The sequence below is a fragment of the Barbatula barbatula genome, assembly GCF_947034865.1.
Source record: "Barbatula barbatula genome assembly, chromosome: 4".
NCBI classification, from domain to species: domain Eukaryota; kingdom Metazoa; phylum Chordata; class Actinopteri; order Cypriniformes; family Nemacheilidae; genus Barbatula; species Barbatula barbatula.
The window spans coordinates 6,074,196-6,100,297 of NC_136768.1; the positions used below are offsets into that span (position 1 = coordinate 6,074,196).

At 38.3% G+C, this 26,102-nt stretch overlaps 1 protein-coding gene across 1 annotated transcript; it reads right to left on the minus strand.

Moving 5' to 3' along the window:
- Positions 1 to 33: 33 nt before the first annotated feature.
- twf1b (twinfilin actin-binding protein 1b) lies at positions 34 to 9,063 on the minus strand. Its single transcript, XM_079453943.1, has 9 exons — positions 8,618 to 9,063; positions 7,927 to 8,004; positions 7,581 to 7,759; positions 6,891 to 6,986; positions 6,709 to 6,813; positions 5,181 to 5,306; positions 4,664 to 4,814; positions 2,100 to 2,221; positions 34 to 1,729 (listed from the first exon to the last, which is right to left on the minus strand). Exons 1-9 carry the CDS (start codon positions 8,640 to 8,642, stop codon positions 1,562 to 1,564), a joined length of 1,050 nt encoding a protein of 349 aa, XP_079310069.1. The 5' UTR covers positions 8,643 to 9,063; the 3' UTR covers positions 34 to 1,561.
- Positions 9,064 to 26,102: the final 17,039 nt, after the last annotated feature.

The window sequence follows — 26,102 nt, forward strand, 5'->3', positions numbered from 1 at the left end:
AAAGTGATATCATTTTAACATAAGAAGCATAGTCAGGAGGGTTTACCAATTGTATTGCTTAAATTGTTTTGAATCAAGTATGTTTGCCCTAAATCTGTATACATCACATAAATATGTATCAACCCTATCAGACAGTTGTAACAATAAGACCTAAATATTAAAACATTAACTTGTGACAACACCTCGCTTATATTTGTACTTAAAATCGTTTTATTTTTTCTATCTTCCTCATTCATATACAATGCATAGGAAAAAAAATGTAAGATCTTGGACTACAATTGGTTCCATTCGAGACTTTACAATACCTTCACATAGGAGAAATGTTAATAGTGGTTCACCTATTGTAAATCGGTAGATGGACTGATATATGAGGATTCTGTGATTTGTAGTCCCTTCCCTTATGAGTGGATTCAACACCATTCAATCTGTAAAGTGAACTGCATGCACTGTATGCGTTATTGTGGCTACAAATGGAATGAAATGAAGACAGGCCATTAGTTGACATGTAAAACATATGCTCAGACAGACGAGATACAGCTGTACAGGTTTATAAAAATAGTGTCTCTGTTGGTTTAGTCTTTAGCAGAACAATGCGGAAAAATAGCTAAAATGCAGACAGCATTACTTCTTTCATTCTGATCAATTCATTTAATTTCTATATAATTAAACAGTTCTATGTTAAAAATCACATACATTAAGACTTAAAACATATAAAAAATAAGGAAAGGGTAAGGGAACATATTCTTGGCAAAGCCTTCATTCAAATAATCTCAACGAGTGCTACAAGGTTAAGGAAATACTGATTCAATTACTTTTGACTAATCCTTCACTCTTTAGAAGCCGGGGCCTTTAATTTTTAATGGGAACACTAGACTATCAATCAGAAAGTTAATTTATTATGTTTATTGTGACTTATAAAACATAGCTGACCTCCATGATCCGGGTCAAACAACTACACAAGACTAGACCTGCCACACACTGCTTAACTTTCCAGGCGTGTTTCCCCAAACAGAAATCAAGTCAAATCCTACAGTAAATTACCCTGTTCTAGTACCAATTTCTCAGACAAATTTTAACATTAGTATTCGGCTAATATTGTATTTTACTGGAAACCCGTCGTTTAAAATCCAATTTATACCTGGGCTAGACTACGTATCTATTTTTGGGAAACCATGCTTTGGAAAAAGTTTCTAAGAAATATCCTCTGGAACATCTTTATGTGTATCTATTTTAACAATATTGCACTCTGTTAATATTTAACCTGGCCCAAACAAATAAATCGGTCTAGATTATGCAAATAAACATCCTAATAGCGTTAAAAACAGGAACATCACAGGTGGCATTAGCTTTGTAAAAATATTCTTGTGCACCGCGACCTGTTTTCTCCCTGTAGCACATCGTATTGCAAGCTACAAAAATAAATTCACAGGCTGAGTGTTGTTTTTTGTGCATAGATCAGTCTACAGGGCTGTGGTCTATATGACTCAAGGTAAACTGGGAATTCGATATAAGGACTGGGTTCTTTAGACTAGCTGGAATGTACCACTGCCGATCCTGGAATTTAATCGTCATCGGCGCCATCGCCCGGTGCCCGGGTGATTCTGCGTCCCCCTTTTTTTCCAGTTGGACCCTTGGGCTTGGCAAAAGCTTGCTTGTGCGCATGCTGCTTGGGATGGACCTCTTCATAAAGGTAGTCGCTAGTAAGTTCATCACCATTGTCAATCTCCAACTGGGATGAAAATAAAATGAGAAACCAGTTACAACTGTAACACTATTATAAATCACTCAACAACCATTACAACCTTATTGCACTTCTGCATTCAACCTAATGTATAGGTTTTTACCATCGTGATATCATGTGGATATGGCTGGTTATAGGTAGCCTCACTGTGATATAATCAACATGGGGTTACATACACCATAAGTAATTTTTTTTCACGATATCATTACTGGATCTCAGCTAAAAACACAAGGCTGTAACGGCAATAGCTTCACAAAACCAACGACAAACATAAATCAACCTTTATATTTGATTTAAAAACAGGCATACAGAAATTAAACAGGATTACAATATCAAAGTAACAAAAAACACCTGATACCTTTTTCGCAATTTCGATGCTCAGATTTCTCTCCACCGTGTCAATAAGAGGGTTCTTGCAGCTTGAATACAGCATTCTCTCTTTTACGCTGCATTTATAACCAGGCATAGAGTAGATAAACACTGCAAACAATTCAATTCAATTTTATTTATATAGCGCTTTTCACAATGTGCATTGTTCCAAAACAGCTTTACAGGAGAAAAAAAGAAAAAAAGAAAAAAGGTAAAAAAATACATGCACAAGTTAAATTATTCTAGAAAATAATATCTAATAAATGCAGTCTCCCAGTTATTTATTTAATACATTTTGCATTAAGTGAATGCTTGGCTGAAAAGATGCGTCTAATCTAGATTCAAATTGGGCGAGTGTGTCTGATCCTCGAATAGTGTCGGGAAGGCTATTTCAGAGTTTAGCCGCTACATACGAGAAAGCTTGACCCCCTTTGGTGGATTTAGTTACTCTAGATGTTATCCATAGTCCTGAGATCTTAGAGAGCGTGATGGGTTGTAGTGTTATAGAAGCTCTGTTAGGTAGGTGGGGCTAAACTGTTATCGGCTTTATAAGTGATTAAAAGAACTTTAAAGTCAATATGATACTTAATGGGTAGCCAGTGAAGGGTCTGAACTAACTGTAGTTTATTTCATCAAGTAGTGCATTACAGTAGTCAAGTCTTGAGGTCACAAATGCATGAATAAGCTTCTCTGTGTCAGCAAAACATTGAATATTTCGTAATTTGGCAACATTTCTTAGGTGGAAAAGGGCTGTTTTTGTGACATTTGAGATGTGATTTCGAAATGACAGGTTGCTGTCTAATATAACGCCTCCTCCTTTTTTTTATGTATTTGTTGGAGTAACAGCACATCCTTCACCTTACCGGTTATAATCGGAAATATTCGGTTTACGTGTCTTTGGTCCGATAAGTAATATTTCTGTTTTATTAGAATTTAAAAGAAGGAAATTACAAGTCATCCAATAGTTTTATATCTTCGATGCACTCTGCCAATTTGGATAGCTGGCAGGAATCATCTGGTCTACATGAGATATATAGCCGAGTATCTGCATAGCAGTGGAAGCTAATTCCATGTTTTCTAATAATGTTTTCCAATGGGCAGCATGTATATGGAGAATAGCAAGGGTCCTAGAACCGATCCCTGAGGAAATCCATAATTTACTTTGATGATTCCCCATTTAAATGGACAAATTGATGTCTGTCTGATAAGTAAGATCTGAACCATTGTAGTGCCTGTCCCTCAGTACCGGTATAATTGTACAAGCGATCTAGAAGCATGTTATGGTCTACAGTATCGAACGCAGCACTATGGTCAAGCAGGACTAGGAGTGAGATGTTACCTTTATCTGATGCTATAAGCAGGTCTTTTTTAATGTTAACGAGCGCAGTTTCAGTACTATGATGTGTTCTAAAGCCTGACAGAAATGTATATCATTATTCTGTAAGAAAGAGCATAACCGAGTGGACACTACTTTTTCTAGTATTTTTGACAGATAAGGGAGATTTTAAATTGGTCTATAGTTTCCTAGTTCGTTGGAAAGAGGCTTAGTGACGGCCATTTTAAAGTGTCCTGGAACATGGCCTAGATTAATTGACGAGTTGATAATGTTAAAAATGGGCTAAATTGCAATGGGTAGTAACTCTTTTTACTATTTTGTCTCGTATGTTTTCGATTTCCTCTGTAAAAAATGTCATGAATTTGTTGCTACCAAGGTGCGGCAGAATAACCAGGTCAGTTTATGTCTGTTTATTTGTTAATTTAGCAACTGTGCTAAACAAAAACCTTGGATTGTTTTTGTTGGTTTCTATGAGGTTACAGAGGTACTCAGCCTTTGCTGCTTTTAGTGCCTTTTTATAACAGTTTGCACTCTCTTTCCATGCAATTTTTAAGACCTCTAATTGGGTTTGTTTCCATTTGTGCTCTTAAGGGCGAGTGGTGCTATTGTACCATTGTGCTATGTTTTTCTCATTAATCTTTTTTGATTTCATAGGTGCAACAGCTTCTAATGTATAGAGAAAGTAGTGCAATTTGCTGGATATGTGTTGTTCAAACACACACATAAACACTCAGAAGTCAACCTTTAGTTACCCAAGAAGCCCTCTCTGGACCCCTATCAAGGACTCAGACTCAGCCCAGGGATACCATAAAGAAATTAAAACTGTCAACATATTTCTGCTACATTTTTATCTTACAAAGACAGATTTCCATTTTTTTTTATATTTTCATGTGCTATGGAACTAACTTACATAAAATATCATGAGAAGTTTTTTACTACACTGTAGTTGTTAACCACATTTACAATTCAATTTTATGAATGCCCAATATAAGTATTTTGTATATTTTAAATTAATATAAACTTTTTTGTAATCTATTTCTGAAAAATACGTAGACATTCAGTTCTATATATGAGTGCACAGATGCTTCATGGACCCTCATGCAGATATTATGGGTAATATTATAATATTAAGATTGTATAATATTAAGACAGGTCAAGGACACAATAAACACCAGTATAAGAATGGATAAAATATTTCAGTTTTAGGCCTCTCTTACCTGTGGACTCAAGGTAGTCTCCTTCATGATTGTGTTTGTAGAGGAAGAAGTGATATCTAGCCGCATCTTGAGGAATCCTTTTTGGCAGATCTCTCAATTCTGTAAGGGTCGTGCTTGACAACTTTATGGATTCTTTAGGAAAATCGATTTCCTGTAAATGGGACGTGAAGAATCAATATCTTACAGTTAATCAGAGAGACTTCTGCCATTTCCATCAATAATAACCATCAAAAACCCTAACGGTAATTTTCACCCTAAACAGATTCTGCTGAGCATGTCTGCAGGTGAAACTGCAGATGTGCAAGAGAAGGAAGTGCAGATAAAAGGGACAAAAACGTGCCAGCGCGTCTGCGCCCGTGCAAAACTGAGAATATCTGGGTCTAAAGTGAAGACAGTTTCAGCAAATATGCAATACAGGTGCAATATTCCTGTATTTATTGCGAAGCATACAAGGGCTGGAAAAGATGCTATTGCATAGAGCTTTTGGGAGTGGAACGAATAGAAAGGCCTGATGTACCAGTTGAACATAGTTGAGTCTTTTCTCCCTGAACTGCTCCAGGGCTTGAATAGCTTCCTTCTGGATCGGGAACGCCATGCCTTGAAGCGTCTGCTGCTTTGTGTCCACATGGATATCTGTCTGGAGCTGTAGAGACAAAGACACACGTGTAATGTTTAACAACACTTGCACACAGCACAAAGGTCAATAATGACTGTCAAATCTGATTTCTACAATCTGAACATTCAGGTTTTGACGTAAACATTGTTGGTACACTATTGGTATATGTGCATTTAGAGTTAATGGTGCGTTTTATTTTTTTATTATGTTTGTTCCACGAGAGCTTTCACACACCGGAATTACGCCCACTGTACAAGCCTCCTGCTTTACTCTTTCTTTCATCAAGGATTGGGAGCATCTATTCATCCGCCCATCCACTCAATACAAGCAATCTCTCTCAGCAAATTGATAAAAAATAAAACATCACAAAGCTGCTTTTCTCTCGTACATATAGATTAGTGTAGTATTTTCCACCTCCCAAAGCAGCTGCTTTATATGGCCTCGGTTGGTTGATTTCAGCAGCTTATTGTTTTGAAACAGCCAGTGAGCTGTTGAAGAGTGGAAGCGTATCCTTTTAAGGTTTAAAGGGAAGCCTGTGCTGTCTGCCAGCAGCATCTCCCGCAATTGGTTCCAGGAGTTGGTATAAATGAGAGACCGCGCTTGGACTTTCTAGGGTCGAACGACACTATTTTTAGGTCCATGTTTGATGATGTGTATTACATATGTGGCTTTGCTAGACGCTATCCTGGTGCAAATCATGGTAATACAGTAGGGCTTTGATTTAAAGGGGGCGAGGGGAATTGTGCATGGTGATTTGGTTGACCACAAAACTACAATACATTGTTTACACAGCCGAAGAACCATTAGAAGATTTACTACACATACAAGATTTTCCCCTTTACAAAGAAGATTGAACTAGACATCTAAACTATTAAACTTATTTAACAAACAGAATATAAAACAAGAATATAAAAAACATTAGTCAATCTTAGTGAGCGGAAGCATTGCAGACTTACGTTTTCTAAAGAGCACATTCAGCTTGAAAGGATCAATAGTTTTGATTGAAAGCTTAAAGGGATTGTGTCTAAAGTTTATTTTTAGCAAGGATAATTTCAGTCTTCAGTGGTTTATATTGCACATTTGAGCACTGACTGTTTTATGTGATGCAAATTAACCATACATACATAAATGGACCATTCATCAAACCTGTAGTCTGTGTGAGAAAGGTGAACTACTGTTAATCGTTTCACACAAATAGGGGGATTTTCTTAGAATCAAGCTATGCGTGTATAAGTGTTCGAGGGAGAGGGTGAAAAACACCCCATGTATGCATGTATGTATATTTAGTACTGAATTTAATGAAACAGATTTGTTTGCCTGAGGCCGTGAATACAAAAGGCCTGATGTGAACTTTTGCACTGATGTGGGTTTCGCCTTATTTTAATAAAGGTGTACACCCGTGCCGTGTTTACGCTGATCTCAGCATTACCTCATTGAGTTTCATTTGCCTCAGTTCTTCTTCTGCGGCAGTCAGAGGCAAAGGCGCCGCCTGGGAGGTGAGGTACTTTTTATAGCCGTTTAGAGACACATCATCCTGGGCAGACAGACGCATTAGTAACCATCCATTCATTAGGGTGTTTGCTTTTAAGAAAGACACAAAGTGTGTTGTACCTTCACTGTGCCAAAAATCTCGTCTTTAATGTGGCCACCACCAAACTCTTTCTTCACTGTTGCCCTCGTGGCAGCATATAACATCTTTTGTCGGACCTAAAATAAAAATGCTGTGGAATGAGCGTATGGGGCGTGATACCTCAGATTTGGCTATAGGATGAACTTGGTTTAAACAATTTAAACTGGTTCTGCACCAAACCAGACTGATTTGTGTGATTGGGACTTAGGCCATTTCGGTCTTCCGCCGGTTGCTAGACACAGCGAGAACATTAGAATTGCAAATTTCTAGCACAGAACCACAACTGTCTGTTGTCTGTCTCAGGTCAACCGTGCTTTTCACAAAAATCAATTACATAGTGAAATTTAGATGTCAGACATCTATTCAATTCAGATACACTCTCTTATAATAACAATATCTTTAATAAGTACATCCATAGCAACACAATATTGTTGATATTATTACACCATATTTATGGACTGCTATCATGTGGCCAAAAATAACAGTTTGTTTAAAAGTAAACAGCTTTAAACCTAGAATAAAATATAAGGGCTGGATGAATTGTAATACAATGACTGTTGCTGACTCATTACTTTTACTGGCTTCATTTAAGCTACGACAGGACAAAATCATTCAGACATATTGTAAACACAAAGTGTTTCGACAAGTCTGGCTACCATAAAAGCACTTACTGGAGAGTGGTCTGGAGACCAGGCCAGAAAGATCCACTCATAACCCTGGTTATTGGTGGTGTCGAGTCTGTAGAGAAGGTAGGATGGCATGTCATCCTCCACCAGAGGGAGAACATACCCGTCCCATTCCTGATCCCACTTCTTGGCAGCCCTCGTGCTTCCGCCAAGAACCAGCTTCTCTGAAGAAACAAACAAGAAATACATTTGTGATGGTGAAATACAATATCAGGGTGACACACGATAATCTATACCTCAAAGAACTTAATGATCTATTATTTTATGTCGCATGGTCCAAAATGAACAAAAATGTCTGGTCCACCACCAAATAAACATTAAGTTGTCTCACCATTTTCAATTACTATTTTGATCAGTCGATATTCTCCATTCCGAGCCTTTCCAAAGATTTCTTTCACTTCCCCGGTAGCTGGGAACAGAGAGCACACACAGAAGACAATGACGGCATTTATTCCGGTGAGAAACAAAGCTGAGCATCTCCAGACAGCCGTAGTGAAATTTGGCTGATGAATGAAAGTGAGAAGAGTCATTGTTAAGGGGACATCTCTATCAGTTCTTCTCCAATATGACTAATGAATCTCACATACTTGTTGTACCGGTAACACAATCCCACTGCAGAAAAAACCCAAGGTAAACGAAAGTTCATCGCATAATGCCCAGCAACACCTTTACATACAAGTAACATATTACCAAGGGACCTTTGGAACCTGCTTGCTTCCTTGTGCATTACACTAAACTGCAATCTGCCCGTAGACCGATGATCAAAGACTCTCTGCCAATCTGAGTTTATTTGAATGACCATATTAGAGCAACAAAGGAAAAGTACACATGACACAGATTCAGTGTCTGGCTTGTTTACTGCGAGCTGCAGATAAAACCCTATAGGGAAATTCAGTCCCAAGCGACGGCCACAACAGGTTTATCTTTTTCTGTAAACACTCGTCCAATACGAAATGTAGCGATACAATAGACGCTCCTGGTTTTCTTTCAATGAACAATAAAAGACAGTAACATGACTTTACCTTGTATGCCGGTTTGATGAGACATTCTGCCTGCTTGATGGTAGTAGTGAAAGAACACGGAAGCCGCAGACCGAACTACAGAAATTCGAGATGCCTGTCATGTTACGTCATGGCGTGGCTCCACCCAACCCGTGCCGCACACGCTCCGAAAGGCACAAGCGCGTGCTATTTTTAGGGACTTTAGAAATGTAGATACTTTGTATCGCAAGTATTAAAATATATGCTTATGTTCAGGCTACGTTTGGAGACGTGGTTTTATCACAAACAAGTTGCTTATTAAGCCTACAATATTAAGAAAGAAAAATGAAATGAAATATATATATATATATATTTACTCACAAATTTAGGAACCACTTGGGTTATAAACCCCTGGGCCCCGTTGCATAAACATAGCCGGTGTTGTACCGAATTTCGACTCCCTGTGAGATTTCGATTCCCCTACTTCTGATTAGTTCATTCACTAGGTTGACGCTTTGTGATTGGTCACTATTTCCAAAGCCCGCCCTCGCCTCTAACCCTAACCTTCGTAGGGGAAAACATGGGAGTCATAATCTCACGGGAGTCAGATTTTTATATGACCGCGGCGCCGCTAAATTAAGATTGTATTTTAACAAAGTGTCTCACTGACTAGCAATTAGTTTCTAATCAGTCATACGGTTTATATTTCAGTTAACCCAATATACCTTTAATGTTAATGATTTAATGAAGTTATGACCAGTCTTCAAAATAAAAATGAGATGAGTAACTTCTAACTAGTCTAAGGAGTTCATGCAGCGGCCCTGTTTGGAACAAAGGGAAAACTTCATGTGTACATGTTATGGTTTATGAAAAATAATATTATTTGGTATTTAATTGTCATGTTTGTCTAAATTGTTGGCTTTGGTCCCAATCAATTATATTCCAGTAGTTTGCAAACTGCTATTAGGTTTTGTGACAATCTTAGAAGTCTTGGATAGACCTTGGAACGGTGGAATTTCTCAAATGCAGGGTGGGGCTGTGAACATCCCACAGACGTACCATATAAATACACTGCCAGACTGTAGTGTTGATTCAGTTGCTGTGAGTGAGTGTTAAATGAAGCACTCTGTAGGGAGGGGCCGCACTGCAGTCACGGGCAAGCCTTGAGAAATGCAGACTAACTTCCTTTGAATTAAAGGTTGCTGGGCCACACGCCCTGTTGACGATGCCCTTATTCAAGATCAAGTCACCAGTATTTACACGTGTCATTACTTATTCTTATGTAGAGAAGACACGTTCAAAGGCTATTCAAACACGTCTTTGGGAGCATGTTAAAATATAGAGTCACTGCTCTATAGAGTCGATTGCTAAAAGCCCAGACAAAACATAGTTTTGTTTAACAATTCTCATTCCGCCATACATACAATTTTCTTATGACTCGAAGAAATTGCTCATCTGTAACAAATCCATGTATTTACATGGGTTGATATCGTTGTACAGTCATTTGTAGCTTTTGCTTAATTATTTAAGCAACATGAAGCAAAGAAAGGATACATTACATATTACAATATTACAGCTCACAACTATAAAATGCAGAATATCAACCAGTTTTGCCAGAATCACAATGTTAAAAACATACAGTATTGACCACTAATACATTTATTTTAATCGCAGGCATTAAGATCACACCAACGACATACGTAGTGATGTGGTCAAGTGATAAAAATGTATTGCTTTGGGTTTATTGATATAAAAAAATTGTAAGCAGCATTTTGAATACAGTGGGCTAATTTATGCCTAACCTACCCTTAGCTGTTCCACCATAAATATAATCCAAATCTTCAGTGCTTGCATCTTCTAACCTCTAGGTAGAGCCATTATTCTTTCTATAGTTTCTATGGGCTCCTCAATAGTTCTTCTTTTCTGAATAAATATAAAATCCTGGAACACTGAGTATGCAATCTCAAGAGACTGTACTGCAGCATTAGCTTTCTGAGCCTGATTAATTTATCTAGATTTAATGTGTAATTTCATAATCTTGACAGAAGGAGTGTATCTTACATTAACAACACTTCTGTAACAAGCAGCGCTCAACAAAATGGTTGTTTGACTTAAATGCACAGCAAGAAGTCCTAAAAGGACACACGTATTCATGATATTCATGCAAGTACTTTCCACACAAATGATTCACAACATCGACTGGCCTTCCTCTACTAATGGGAAAATAAATAGACATATCCGAAAATCAGGTGTTTGTCCAGAACTGAAAGGGCAAATCAGGAAACATATGGAGGCTATAACTCAAGCGGTCTCATTTGTTTGGATGTGTGTGTGGCAATGGTAGAGAAAAAAATAAATACGTGTAGGCTATTGTTTGTGCGTGGGATGCGACAGTAAGGTGGAGAACAGAAGAGACAGTGCCAGAAAAAGATATTTCTGTTCCTGACTGTGATATTAGTGTACATAATTGTGCATGAGCTTATAAAAACAGCTACTGTAATGATGTATACGGTACACTCCTACTTAAGTATAATGGATCAGTTAAGCTCCCTTAAAAATGCACAGGAAAGACAGAAACGTAAAACGGACGAATGCTTCTGTAATTTTTCACAGTTGAAAGCATGCTGGCATCCATACTCCAGACTCCAGTGGCTTTGGCATCGCTGGGCTTGTTTATATCTCATATCCAGATGGACGTTACTAACTTTGGGCGCTTAAAATTTCCTGACCTTCAGCGGCAGGAGATTTACAGTCGCTGCATGACATTCACAACCACGGTTATGAGAAGATTTCATCGACAGTCTCTTGAATTTGTAGTCGCATACAATGTGCATTTTTTTTGGAATGCGATTTGGAGCATGATGTACGATGACTAAACAAGACAAATATTGTCTCAGTGACATGATCAGCCAAAATGTGTATTTGTGTGCAGAATAATTCTTCATTCAGAAATCTGTGTATTCTTGATTCAAATTCATTCGGAGGCTTAATGATAGAGTTTATAGTCGTTACAGTTTTTTATATTTCAACACAATATGGTATTTCATGAGTTCCTCAAAAGCCATTTGATTCCACACATCCCTGTGCTGAATGCGTCAACAGATTATCGAGTCATAAGCCTGGCTGGCACACATCTCTGCACAATGAACTATGGGAAGTTGGACACATGGTCCACCAGGCATCAGGCTCCATGACCTTGTGCAGTCAGTCAGCCAAATCGGACTAGTTTTATCTACTATGAAATTTAGAATCAAACACAAACTGTTGCATTTGATTGGATCTAATCTGTGATGTATATTTGAAGATGCACAGAATTACCATTGTTTATTGCTATACTCACAACATTAATGAAAAATACCAGGAAACAAGCTACAACAAATCACAGTTACAATTATGTGCAAAATATTGTTGTGGCGTTCTCTCTAAGAGAGATACAACATTTCCCGTACACATTTTACATACCGGCCTATTATTGTACGTTCTCTTTTTATAGATAACCCATAGAAGCATGTTGATTTACACATCAGACAGTCTCTCTTGCCCAAGTGGGCAGTTATTGGCAAGGATAAAATGCAATGTGATCCAGACCTTTTGCTGTTTGGTCGAAGGTCGAGCTATGCGAGTTTAACATTTGCTTTACACTTGGTTGCCCCTGGCAAGTGCAACCAAGTCTCCCCATTTTACAACATTAACTTATCAATGAATCATGAATCAAGATATGTTTCATGATATCAAAACTATCCTCCTATGCCGCACTTTCTTTTTTATTAAACTGATTTTTTACACTACCACCGGCAACAACAGATGATATTGTGGATGCAGGGCTACTCTGGAGAACAGGATAATGTATCTCTTGGTTTTCGTAATGTTTTTTGGGGAGGGGGTGCTTTTGTAATCACCCCATCTATTACTCAGGTCACGAAATGCAGCAGAGCCACCAGTCACCGGAGGGGGAGGGACATCCCATATACCTGGTAGAGGGAATCTCTTTGATATGCTGCAATTATTGTGTAATTTAATTTTAATGTATAGCAGCAATAGCCAAGCACTCTCTGGACCAAATGGAAAACATGTTACTAGAAGGAAGGAAAGGATAGAAGCATCCTTATTTGTGTTTTCATATTCTTTTGTTTGTGGTCCTCTGCTTCAACAATCGGGTGTGGTGGGAGACGGGGGAATTAGACGGTACTGTGACAAGCACTCTCCATTAGGACACATCTCACCTGTTATTATGTTCAATATTTTGGCTGAATAAACAAAAAGCCTGCTATTCAATCTGTTTCTCACCTCTCACAATCTCCAACACAACGGAGGCCTCTTTTGGAGTCGTGCAGAGATGATAACATTCTTGCTTGATAAAAATGATAAAATGAAAATATCCATAAAACTATGAAGGGAACATAAATTTTATTGTTGACATCAGGGGAATCAGGCCAACGGGGAATTCCAGAGCAAATTCATCTGTCACTAGCTACATAAGCCAGATGCCGATGTGGACAGGTCATGTGACTTGCCATTGTTACAAACAGAATTATTAATACATTGCGATGTTTAATTAGGAACGTTTATTGAAATTAATAAACGTTACCTAAGTTAACTTAATTCGATTCTTTATTGAACTGTGCTGCCACTTCATGTGCAGGGTAAAATCTCACATCTTCCCAAACCAGTTGAGAACCACTGTTAGTTCTGCTCTTTCTTTTGGCCATCTGTCTGTGCCTGACCCAATTTTTGTTACCAATGGTCCAAAGCACTACCAAACCTCCATTTGAAAACATTTGAACAGTTACCTTTAAATGTCGTCATTTTCATTAAACTTTCTAAAACAGACCAATAAACCTACAGCAATTTACTGTTTTCACTCCACATCTATGCCGTATGTTCTCCTCTAGTTCCGAATCTATTTGAGTCTCTTCAGACGATTGTTGTAACTGATATTAATTTGCTGTCTTAATTCTACAGCAATGTATTTGACCGTGAACATTTCAGTCAAACAGCTGAAAATGCTTTACTCAGCATGAATAACTCTCACAAATTCAATTAACATCACCTCGGTTTCCACACTGCCATTTATCAAGAGCTGGTACAGCGCAATGTGTATTCGTGTGTGTGTCTTGAGGAGTGGTGCAGAGGGATTTGTTTAGTGTGATCTATTGTGAGAGGGATTTTGAGGCGGTAAATATCTTTCACTCAGAGAGCCATTAGAAACGCCTGGTTAGCTGGTTTAGAGCATGTTGTTGAGAGTTTGGGTCTCCCTCCATTGTCGTCTTCTCTTTATCCCTGTTCAGTGTTTCTCTGTTATGAATAGGGCTCGATCCAGTTTCTTTCTTGGACCTAATGCAAAATATGACTTGGCTCATAATGGCAGTACATAATAATCAAGCAGCTTTCTATAAAGCAACAGCTGATCTTTTTTAAAGTAAAGAAGATGTGGACGCTTTTATGGGTACTACTGATAAATAAACTTTACAACCAAAGTCTCTGAGATATTCTTGTCTGTAGACATGACCCGGGCCCTTGTTAAAGCATCAATAGAAAGTGGAGTGGTATCTCATTTTGTTTATTTATTTTAGGTACTTTTCTTAGCGACAAATTTTAACAGATTTTTATGTAATTCTTTGTTTACAGCCACAGTTTTACGGCCATCTCTGCAAATGTTGTGCATTCTACACATTCTCTATAAGCGTACAGCATCTAATAAGCTTCAAAGGCCATTCCGTATTCAAGCCCAGGCCCACACACACAATCTGTCCAGAAACCAGGGCCTAATGAAGAGCCCAGGGGGGTCTGGATATCAGAGTGATGCATGGAAGCATCTGAAAGGACACCTTTTAGGAGAGCAACCGGCTGAAAAAACGATTAGAGGGCTGGGAACGTGACCCCCACAGCTTGCTAATGACATTTCTACAAGCTAGCCCAGAGAATATAAAAATTTTGCCCCCCAGTGGAATGATGGGTAGAGGAGCGGTTTCATGTATGATGATGATTGCTGCTCATGACTGGCTGATGATCCTCAAAAAGAGCCGCTGGAACATGCAGAAGAGGTACATATGAGAACATAATTTACTACCTATGGCAATAACAGCAGAAGTGGTTACAGAGCAAAAGCACCACAATTGAAAAACATTTTCAAACTGTCCTAAAATCAGTTTCTAATTGGGTAATACTGGTCTTGTTTTACACTTAAAATATTTAGTGTACTTGTACTTGTAGATATATACCTTGACAAACGAGAACAGAAAGACTGTCATCATATTCACCTTCATGATGTATGATTCTTCTGTGGAAGAAAAAAATATTTATTTGGTTTTGTCAACACACAATGGAAGTTAATGGAAACCAATGTTGTTTGGTTACCAACATTCTTTAAATAATCTTCTTTTGTGTTTAGCAGAAAGAAGTAGGTTTAACAGGTTACGTGAGGGTGAGTAAATGAATGTTCAAGTTAAATTTAAAAAAAGTGTTTGAGAAAAAGAAAAACAATTTGTTAAAAAAAAAAATTCTTGCATGTGTTGCACAAATGCATTATGTTATATTTGCAAAAAAAATCTTTAACTTGGTCACATAATCAATATCAGCCACATGAAACGTGAGGCTCTTGGGAGGAAATATGACCTTATATGTGATTTGTCCTTTAAGACAAGCCACTTTTCAAGCCTGGGGGGTTTGCGATTGGAGAACCCAAGAGCAGACAATAATCTAATGACGAATGAGGTCCACAGCTCTGTTCGTGGCCTCTCAGTGGAGGCCGAATGCTGAATCTGCTCTCTCATTGCTTTAGTATGGTAATGATGCCTTGTGGGGGTTTTGAGATACAGCAGGTAGAGCCATAAGTGGATCAGGAACACCTGAGTCCTATAGACCATTCAAAAGCTTGAGTGTCACAAGCGACACTGACAATCATGAAAACACACAGTAAGGATGCAGATTTGTTAATATCTGTGCATTCCCGAAGATCACATATAAATTCTCAAACCACACTGTAAAACTTTCTGACTTCTAACATTTTCTTTGCTTGTTTTGAGCTTTTAAAGTGTCAATCTCTTTTCCTAAGAATGAATCTGTTTCTATGCCGAAGACCCCCGGCGAGATACAGTTGTGTATATGTGTGCCGTACCACTTCTGGACCAGAGGAGGGTGGATCTCTTCAGGTGTAAGTCGCAGAACAGATGCACACCACAGGTGGGCAGAATGCGTTTCTGAGGTTTTTTCTGTATATTCATGAGTGTGTCGGTGTAACTATGAATGTGGGTCGCTCTGATGGTAGTCAGAGATGAAAAAGAACCCTGCAGGGAGACTGACTTTGTGCCCCACAAATGCTGTTGCCCTCACAAACTCATAATTAGCGTTACTGAACCAACGCTGCTAAATAAACTCAGTGGGAGTTCAAAGATTAGCCCACACTTGCTGCAAAAGACCCTAGTGTTTTACAGGCCTCGGGCTCTGACAGGTGTCCTACATATTCTGCCTGCAAGAGTTTTGCATTTATGAATTACAGAAACTGGAACAAATTAATCATGGATTGTTTAAATGGTGTTTAATGATCAGAGTCTACATGTGAAAGATGGAGCTAATGATTGTTTCAGTCTCATACTGTAGTTACTCGGTTGCGACTGAGTTTTATATTGTTCCCAAATATGGCAAAAACGTTATTAAAATTGCAAGGTTCAAAATTATCCGCTTTCACATTTCACATTTATCTGTTTGTGAAAATCTGTTTAAAACTTTAATTCAAAATAATAAAATGTGATAAAAGTAAAAACAACAAGCACTGACTGGCGACAGTGTCTTTTCATGTCTAGGTGAAAGGTTCTTGGCCAGAATAACATACAAAATAAACCAGTGTTTATGATAATGGTCAAACATTTGGCAAGCACTACACTAGGTTCAAGCAAAACTATATTGCCCATAAGGTTGTTTAGATTCTACAGGCTGGTTTAGATCATTGAAGCATGGCTCACTCCACAGCAAAGAGGGTTGTGTCACAGATAGGCATAGTGACCCCCTCTGCACTGTGCATTAAAGTGATTTATACACCCAACAAATGAATTTTTGAAATAAATACTAACATTAAACCGCAATTGTATTATAACAAACACCTGCACTTGAAAGATAACACAGAAGTGGTCCTTTCTCTCTCGGGAGGAATAAGGCACAGGTTGAGGATGTGTGAAGTTCTCAGGCTTCTGCGGGTTTGACAGACGATGGGCATCTTCAGGTCTAATGAGCTGTGTTGGAAGCCAGCGGAGACGAGAATATTTCCTGCGGAGAGTAAGCCAAAAACACTTTGACAAAAGGAAATATGCAGGAGGTCCAACAGCGAGGGGCTTTTCATTTTCCCGTTCCTCTCTCTCTCAATTTCCTGCCTCAATTTGCGGTCACGAGTGGGGAAAGGAGATATAGGAATAGAAAGAAAAACAGTTTCAATCTGTGAGGAACAGGCAGTGCTGGCCAAGCGAGAGCCATGTGATGTGTGGTCTACTGTCGGCTCTTGATATTTTGACATTTTGATATGGAATAAAATGACAAGGCACCGAGAAACAGCCAGGGGAGAATTTGTATCTGAGTCGATGATTTAGCTCTTGTTATGGCTGATATGGAGAGAACTGCACTAATGTGCGAGGGGAATGATGTGGCAATAACATTCACAGCATTCAGCTTTGGTTTATACAACCCCCACACAGGTCCACCTAACAAGTTGTAAATGAGCTTGATGATCCACAAGCAAAAAAATATGCAGTATATTTTTCATATCTTTGAAATGTAAATTGCCAATATGTGGGCATGACAGCGAGATGCAAGTCAATATAACAATAATTTGAAAATGCTACTAACTTACGAACTTTAAATAAAAAATGGAAATCCTTACCAGCCTGACACACCAACACTGGCTCAACTAATGGCGTAAGTTCGGGGCGGACCTTTCTAATTGTGGCATTTGAGAAACCTGTTTGAAGGCAATCATCGTTTCTGCAGTTCCTTGTGGTATCGCTAGCGGTGCTAAAGTTACACATTTTCCTTTAAATATACTCAGAAGGAACCGCAAACGAAAAATCTGAGGCTTATTCTGACCTATAACCTTCTCTTATTAAGACTCCGCACATATATAATGTGGACGCACACGTCAATTGAATTAAGGTCTCTAGAGCTTCGGCTCTTCATCTATCTAATCACTAGACCCTCTAGTCGAAATCCACTCGTACATATATTGTGTATATGAAGAGATAATTAGCAAAAACAGGTTTCTCTGTTTTTATTAATTTTCATAAATCATGTTTTTATTGTGATAATCAGCTATATTTTTCATAATTTCTATAATCGTTCATAATTTGCACTGCAACCCTAACTCTAAATAACTCTAAATGCTTATAAGCAACCTGGTTAAAACATAATTCCATATAACTCTCTCTCTATATACATACACACACAGAGGGAGAATGAATTTGAAAAAAATATATATATACATATATACACACACACACACACACACACACATACAGAGGGAGAACGAATTTAAATTACAAAAAGTCATCCAAACCATTAACAAATGAAAATGCACACAAAAAACACAGAGCATACATCAACAATCCTAAATTTCCACACGTTAGATTTTCTTAGTTTTTCACATCCGTAGCAAGCATTTTTAAAGAGGCGTTTTGACAATTAAGAGACACCAAACGAGCACCAAATATGAAAACAATGCATACGAAAATTTCGGATTGTATGTTCAAAGACGTTTAGGGTAATCCTACCCTTATAGAGAGAGAGATAGAGATGTCGAGATGGTCGAGATGTCGAGCGAGAGAGAGAGAATGAGATAGAATACATTTTAATGTTAATAAGAACTTTGAGTTCTTTAGGGTTAGGATTAAGGTTAGGGTAATCCTACCCTTATATGATTGAAGAGTTAACCCTAACCCTAAAGAATTCAAATTGGTTATGGTTAGGGTTAAATTCTCCAACCAAGACTAGACTTTATGAGAATCCAACCACGGTGCAAGTTACAATCTCTTGTCTACATTAGTGGAATTGTAAAAAAAAAAAGTTTACATCAACAACAAAGCACAGAGCCCTTATTTCATACCATTTCAGAAATCAGACATTAATCCATTGAGTGGTAAAAATCAATGTAAATGTGTAGTCTGGTTTTACCTTTTGATACAAGCATAGCATTGATATCTTGATCCAATCACAGTTCTATTTGTTTTTTCAAGTCATATAAATCGTTATCTTTGCTTGACTCAAAATACACACACACACATACGCACGCACGCACGCACGCACGCACGCACGCACGCACGCACGCACGCACGCACGCACGCACGCACGCACGCACGCACGCACGCACGCACACACACACACACACACACACACACACACCTCTAGATGTTTAACAACAAATAGACACATATAGAACAAAAACACAATATAAAAATACTACCTAAATCAAAAAAACAAAAAACACTTAACCCTACACTCTAAATATGTTTTTTAAATAGTGCTCAATATACTGTATTAATATGACAGAATTTTCAGTATTCATTTTTACAGTAACTGTATTTTACATTTTGCAGTGCATTAAATTACATTTTAGCATAAACAGAATTTTACTGGTAATTTTCTTCCAGTACTTTATCAGTTTTTTATGGGATTTTTTTAGCCCTAAGTGAAAAGGCTATTTCGAGAATGTTTAACAATAATCAAACACTTATTAAAGAACATAACCATAATATAAATGTAAACAAAATGTTTACAACAATTAAAAATAACAATATATTTTAATTTAATAAAGTTGTTACAAGGATGATGGATGACTTTGTTGTTTGGACGAACATTACATATTGGACATGGACGGTGATCAAACAGACTGCGTGAGTGGGACTTAATCCATGGTTCTATTTCAGACACACACACACACACACACACACACACACACACACACACACACACACACACACACAGAAAGACTGTTGTGACACTAATGGTCACACTTACCCATGCTGATTGGCACTCACTCATTTGCACGTCCACTCCATGACATTTTCACCCACTCATTGTCTTTATTTCTCCTAATATGCATTTTTCTCTTCAGCTCAAGAAGCTGTTGGTGCTGTCAGTCATGTGAAGACATCTTAAACTCTGACATTGGTGTTCTTGAAGCAATGATGGTTAAAAGGCTGTTTTGGATTACACATAGGGGTTGGATGGTTGCAATTTGGAAGAACGAATTATACATTTAATCACATGGTGATTGATCTCTTACTTGCCTGGATGGAAGGTCCATGCCCTGGTCTGATAAGTGAACCAGTGAAACCTATGACACACAAGATATGTTAGCAAACAAACCTGTGTTTTGTACAACCGCTAATTAAAGTCATTATCTGTTTTATTGCCCCAAATGCTTTTTCTTTATAAAAAAGACTAAGCAATAAATTATGATTTGTAACAATGCATCGTTTGTATTATTCCCTTAGCGAAACAGGCACTTAAGCAACTCAAAGGCTGAGATCAAATAAATGCCGCAGTCAGCAATAGGAAGCAACAGGCCAATCAGAGATAAGAGACATGGGAGAGCAATGGAGAAAAAGAGAGAGAAGAAGAGAGCATATTAAACACTTTAAGGTCAAGAAGTTGCCGGGAAGTGGCGAAGTGAAAAATGGGTGCGAGATAAAGGAGAAAGAAAAGGGGAGGGGGGTTTCGGAGAGATGGCTCGGAAGGATAATGATGAGACTGAGTTGTGTTGATTTTAAAAGGGCTCTGACAGTGTTCTTTTAAAAGACCCTTTCTGCTTCCTTCAACAGAAAGAGAGAGAGAGAGAGAGAGAGAGAGAGAGAGAGCAGCCATCTGTCAAGACCTTACACTGCAGTCTTCCAGCTATCTGATAGCAGGCTGGAGAAAGTGCACCTGACAGCTCGGTGTAAAACCTGCATTAGTATTCACTGGGCAGAGAGAGAATGCTGAATCCTGCTGATATTACAAGAAGGCTTTTTAAACACAAATTATTCAAAAGTGCTCTTATTGTGAGAAAATTCACTCGCCGCGTGCACGTATGCCCAGACACATTTTGTCCTTGGGGGAAAATAAACATTTGCTGCTGGAAGTCTTTGTTCGCTGGGTTTATTGGCATTTCAATAGATACAAAATGCTGGGCATTTGTAAAGGCGTGCTAAAGTGGTTGGTTTCCTTGCTGTTCAAGTAGCTCTTTGAGAAATGGTTAATTCATGTTAAATGTAGATACTTACAGTAGAAATACAGATTCTGAAAGAACACTTGAATGCAGCATGCAGCAAACTAATGCATTGCTCGGATTTTGTTGCTTTTTGATTTTAGTGCCTTCAAAATAAACGCAGCACAATTAATGACTGAATGATGTTACAGCCTTCAAACTGATCAAATTGAATGTCTATTTAATCCCATGTGAGAGCAGTTAGCAGTAAGGTTTTAAACATTATTACTAGGAATCCATCTTGTCTTCAGAAAAGACCTGTCTTGAGTTGTGGACTTGAGTTCTGGACTGTTCAGCTGTATAGATCGTTTATATCACTTCATACAGTCCTGACAGACATTAATATCATTAGCTTGACAGTCTTCTTTCACAAACTGTCAATTGAAGTTAATGTCCTTTACCTTTTCAAATGAAAAGACAAAGCCTACAGAGAATGCATGTATTTTAGTCATACTGCATATTGTTTTCAACAAATAGAAAAACAGCAATCAATCTCTGCAAACTAAATAACATAACATGCTAATATGCACAGTTACAATACAGCTTTTGTCCCTACAAAACAGGAAAATGGCACTCTGAATAATCTCTCTTAAATGTCCATTCAATGTCCAATGTACTGTACACATCAATGTGCCATGTTAGTTTGTATTTCAAAAGGAAAACTTTATTATTCTTATCAGTAATTCAATAAAAGTCCATCTAAGTGCTGTTTCAGGAAACCTTATTCTTGTGTCAAGATGACAATAAGGCAATGTTCAAAAGACAAAGTTGTTGTATTTCAGCATTACATAGAGATCTGCAGGACCGAGGCAGCATTAGCAACAGTGTGTTATAATATTCAGAGATTTACTATTTCCATTACCTGCATAGCTTAGTTTTCAAATCTTGCCATTATTGTCCCCGAACAAGTAGACTTTTCAAGTGATCTTGTTGAGCATAAGCAAGACTTAGTGAGTTGAATCATTTCATATTTTCACCTATCCCTCTACCCTATTTTTTTTATCCTACTTTGTGATTTATATCCACCCTCCTGGCCATAAAACCTATAAACAATGAGATCTAATGCTACAGACACAGAAAACAAACTGAGCATAGATAATATAGAGTCTATTATTATGGGCAATGTCTTTTAAGGTGTTGTGTGAATATTAAACACTATCTATTGACAGAAATGCCATACACAGTATTATACTGCACATATGTCTTCAGGTGTATAAAGACCTTGAAGCATTATGCTTTTATTATATTAAAATGAGCTATTTCTATCTACTCTCAACAGAGCGCAATTCGAAAATAAGTAATCTCATTTGGCAAATAAGCAAAAACGTGATGACATCTTAAAGCCACCGTAGTGCTTCGAAAAGGAGGGGTGAGCGGTGGAGTGAACCGTTCGTTGCAATTCACAACCTCACCGCTATGACGTTGAAATCTCCACATTGCCCCTTTAAAGACATTTAAATACAACGTACTCATCATCTATCTTCAAAGTCTTATTTCAAACACATCACTGTCCTGTCAGATACTAATTGTTCAGACTTTCTGTAATGTCTTCTTCACTTTGTCAACCCTCTATCCCAGAATAACATACAGTATATCCATCATTTATTATAGTGATTATAGCGATAGACCGGCCTGCTCTACATAATCTCGGGTCTATATGTGCATGCCCACAAAAGTGATGCATATTTGTGCATATAGTTTAGCATTCCGCATGGCAATCTGCAAACAGAGGGGAACCTTGAGACAACAACAAAGCATCTGGCAAGCCTCATTCCCCCACCCCCTCACATCCACCTTTCGTTGACACCCTCAGAGTTACGATCATTAAGCACTTTTTAATAATCACAAATAGGAGTCACAAAATTCAGGTGTACATCTATTAGTGGTTTGTTTGCATCTCGCCACATCTCAATCTCTCATTATGGACCTATAATTGGAAGCCATTCTTTTCCACCGAATCCAGAACAAAGAATGAATGATGAAGCCTATAAGGCCTAATTTATTCACGCCGTTAATTGAAAATAAATCTTTTTTGCCTGACATGCAAAATTCGTCTCGTTGCGGGAATAAATGGGATCTATTTCTCAGCCACAGTTAAAATCTGCATTAGGATGTTTGAGTGTATCGCGAAGAGCTGTTTATTGATTTTAATGCTTCAGGTGCCAACTCTAAATATTCACGCAATTAATAAGTTAATTAGTGCAGGAACGTAGGCCTAACGCATTAAAGGACAGTCCTGGTCGCAGAACTGAAGACTTAACAAAACTTTCTGCAGTATTGATTCATTACAAACGCAGAATGCTTTGGTGGTTTTATGACCAATGAGTCATATATAAGTCAAGGATTTCTGCCATAAAAATGATTCACTTGCGTTCAGATGGGTTCCGAATCATTACAAACTATCAGCAGTGTCATGGTAGCACGTTAAAGCTCAAGTAAATGGGATGTAAAAACACAAGGAAACGTCATGTTTCTCTCTGTGTTGTGCCTTTAGACCCTTAGCGCCCCTTCAGTAAGGTTATTAGTAATGTGGCAGAGAGAACGCAACTTGCCGCTGCTTTCTTCTTTGAAGTAGGAGAGAGAAATTTCACACAGTGACTTAATTCATTCAGTGAAGATCAAACGCATTGTCATTTCTTTTCTACTCCGGGATCAGAGGTTTATAATGCGTCTCTCTAAATCGCTGTCTTGCTCCGCTGTATGCGGCCGGTTATAAAATCTGACCCTTCTCTAACCCCAATGAACACTTACTCATGTCCAAAACAACCACTGCATTATAAAACTACAAAAGGTGCCATGTTATAACAAAAAGTCTGAAATAAAGAAACAGTCTGCTGCATCTTAAAGGGACAGCGCACCAAACAAAGTTATTGAGCAGATTGTTTAATATTAGATCACAGTTTTTAGGTGAACTAATCTGTTTGGCTGACATTGTATGACCGACCTAGACTTTCATTATGCATCTAAGAAAAAGCTAACTCCTCTTTCTGCAGTCAAAATCCCTGGCAGTACATCCGCCCGAAAGTGCTGACGTAAGTTGCATGTCTCAAAGGAGCTCTCCGTGGTGCTGATTTTCCACTGAAGCGTGGTACTGTTCTCCGCTATGTGCATTTCAGAGCCAGCTGGATAACCGGGCAATGTTCCGTCTCCCCTGCCCTCTCTCACCCTCTCTACTTCACAGGCATGAGGAAGCACTACTCAGACTCCTGGCTTTCCATTAACCAGAACAAGCAGACAAATATAGAGCCAAAGTATCCAACAGCACAGGGGAAAGAAATATTGCCAGTGAGTTTGGCAGGGACCTCATTTACCACTTCAGCAAGATTACACACAGCGCTGAAAAGGGCGATAGATTAAAAACACAAGCTCTCGGTGAGAGAAGGAGAGAATGAATGTAACAAGGAAAGATAAAATAAATGTGTTGTTGATGCATGACATTGGACTTTTTTTAACCGATATGAAGATTAGGTTTTTACGGCTGCATATATTTTCTAATTAAAAAAGTGTTGGTGCTAAAAATGAATAGACCTCTGAAAAAATTGTTAAATTGATGTACCATACACTTACTGGAGATGAAGAAACCAACCATGTCAGTAGACTTATTACAGTTGTTTTATGGTGCGTGGTATGTTGAGGTTCTTTATTTTGCTCAACCCTATTATTGGACACCTGCTCAGATTAAATTCATTATGGCAGATTCTTTTTTCTACAACGGCAGCTTTTTTCACACAGAAGAGTACTCTGGAAAGTGCATTGAGGAAATATGGTAACCAGTTTATCACTACTTATAAAAAGCCTTTTGCATTTACTAGTTCATATTATATGGTCATATGAATTCCCAATATTACAGTCAAAAATAAAAATGGCAAAAAACTGTTTAATGTACAAACACTCTAGTACAGAAAAAAGGCCTTAAACATTTTTTTTTACCCCACTGTTGGTTCAATTCCTACCTCTCCGGCAGATCCTTCAGGGTGTCATGGAGGGGCTCGCTGTCCACTGCTCACCATTTGATCACTGGAGTCCCTCAGGCATCGGTGCTTGGACCGCTGCTTTTCCTTGTTCAACATTCGAACGGTTAGACCCTGTCTCACTGAGCATGCGGCACAACTCCTTATCCAGGCCCTGGTAATCTCAAGGTTGGACTACTCTCCTTGCTGGTCTTCCTGCAAAGGCTTTCAAACCACTCCAGCTGGTTCAAAGCGCAGCAGCACGCCTCATCTTCCAACAGCCCAAAAGGGCTCATGTGACACCCTTTTCATCTCCCTCCACTGGCTACCGGTTGAAGGAGCGGTGTCTTGTAATGCCTTCTCGTGAGGGCGGTAAATCGCTTTCTCGCTCATTCTCCTTCACAACTCCTTCCTGGTAGAACATTCTTCCTAATTCGGTCCGGTCAACCAGTCAAAAACAACTTCAAACCCATCTTTTCTGTGAATACTTGACGGACAAATGAAAAAAAAATATGAATGTACACTAACCCTCTCTCTTTCTCTCAACAGGTAGTGGTGTAGCTTTTGTTGAAACTAGTAACTTTTTATTAGCACCTATTGTGTTCTTGCTCCTGTATGACATATCGCTAATTGCTCCCTGAACTCTTTGTTAGTCGCTTTAGATAAAAGCATTTGCTAAATGACTAAATGTAAATGTAGCCACCCATCTCTCTCACACCATGGATCAGATAAAGGTTGGCATATGGTTGGCGCAGTGACGACAGATGTGCAGGATGGATCAGTAAAATGCAGAAATGAGACCCATCACAGTAATCTCCTGAGTCGAGGAAACTGTGTATGTGTGTGTGTGTGTGTGTGTGAAATAAATAAAATGAGACAGGGCATGAGGCTGTAGAGGCCAGCAAACAGTACATCAACCAACCATTCAAAACCTTAAATAATTACACCGGATTACGAGCAATGAAATGAACCCAAGCTTAGCCTGCTTTTGAAGTGTCCAATCACTGACGGATGGAGAGCGGGCCCAGTGAAATTAAGAAAGTGGAAATAGGAAAGCAAAAGATAGAGTATGTATAATCAAAAATGACAGAAACAAATGGAAGGAAAATGATGGTGTGAAATATTAAATATCATTATGCTTTTACTGTTTATTTATATTCTCATGTTCGCCACAGATATCGTCAAAAAAATCTTGTTAAAGAGCTATCTTTGTCAAAGCATGGTTGAATAAAATAAGTCACCGATCTGTATGTCATTAGAAACCCTGTAGCCCGCACTGTATAACTTTACTGAACAATATGAGTAGTTATTTCTGCCTGAATAAAAAAGACAACAATACATCTGATTCTTT

Excerpts from the sequence above, each read along its gene's own strand:
- twf1b (XM_079453943.1), bottom strand. The coding sequence starts at position 8,642 with ATGTCTCATCAAACCGGCATACAAG. Across the intron at positions 6,814-6,890 it reads AGATTTTTGGCACAGTGAAG|GATGATGTGTCTCTAAACGG; the intron begins GTACAACACACT and ends CTGTCTGCCCAG. Across the intron at positions 5,307-6,708 it reads GGCAAATGAAACTCAATGAG|CTCCAGACAGATATCCATGT; the intron begins GTAATGCTGAGA and ends TTGTCTCTACAG.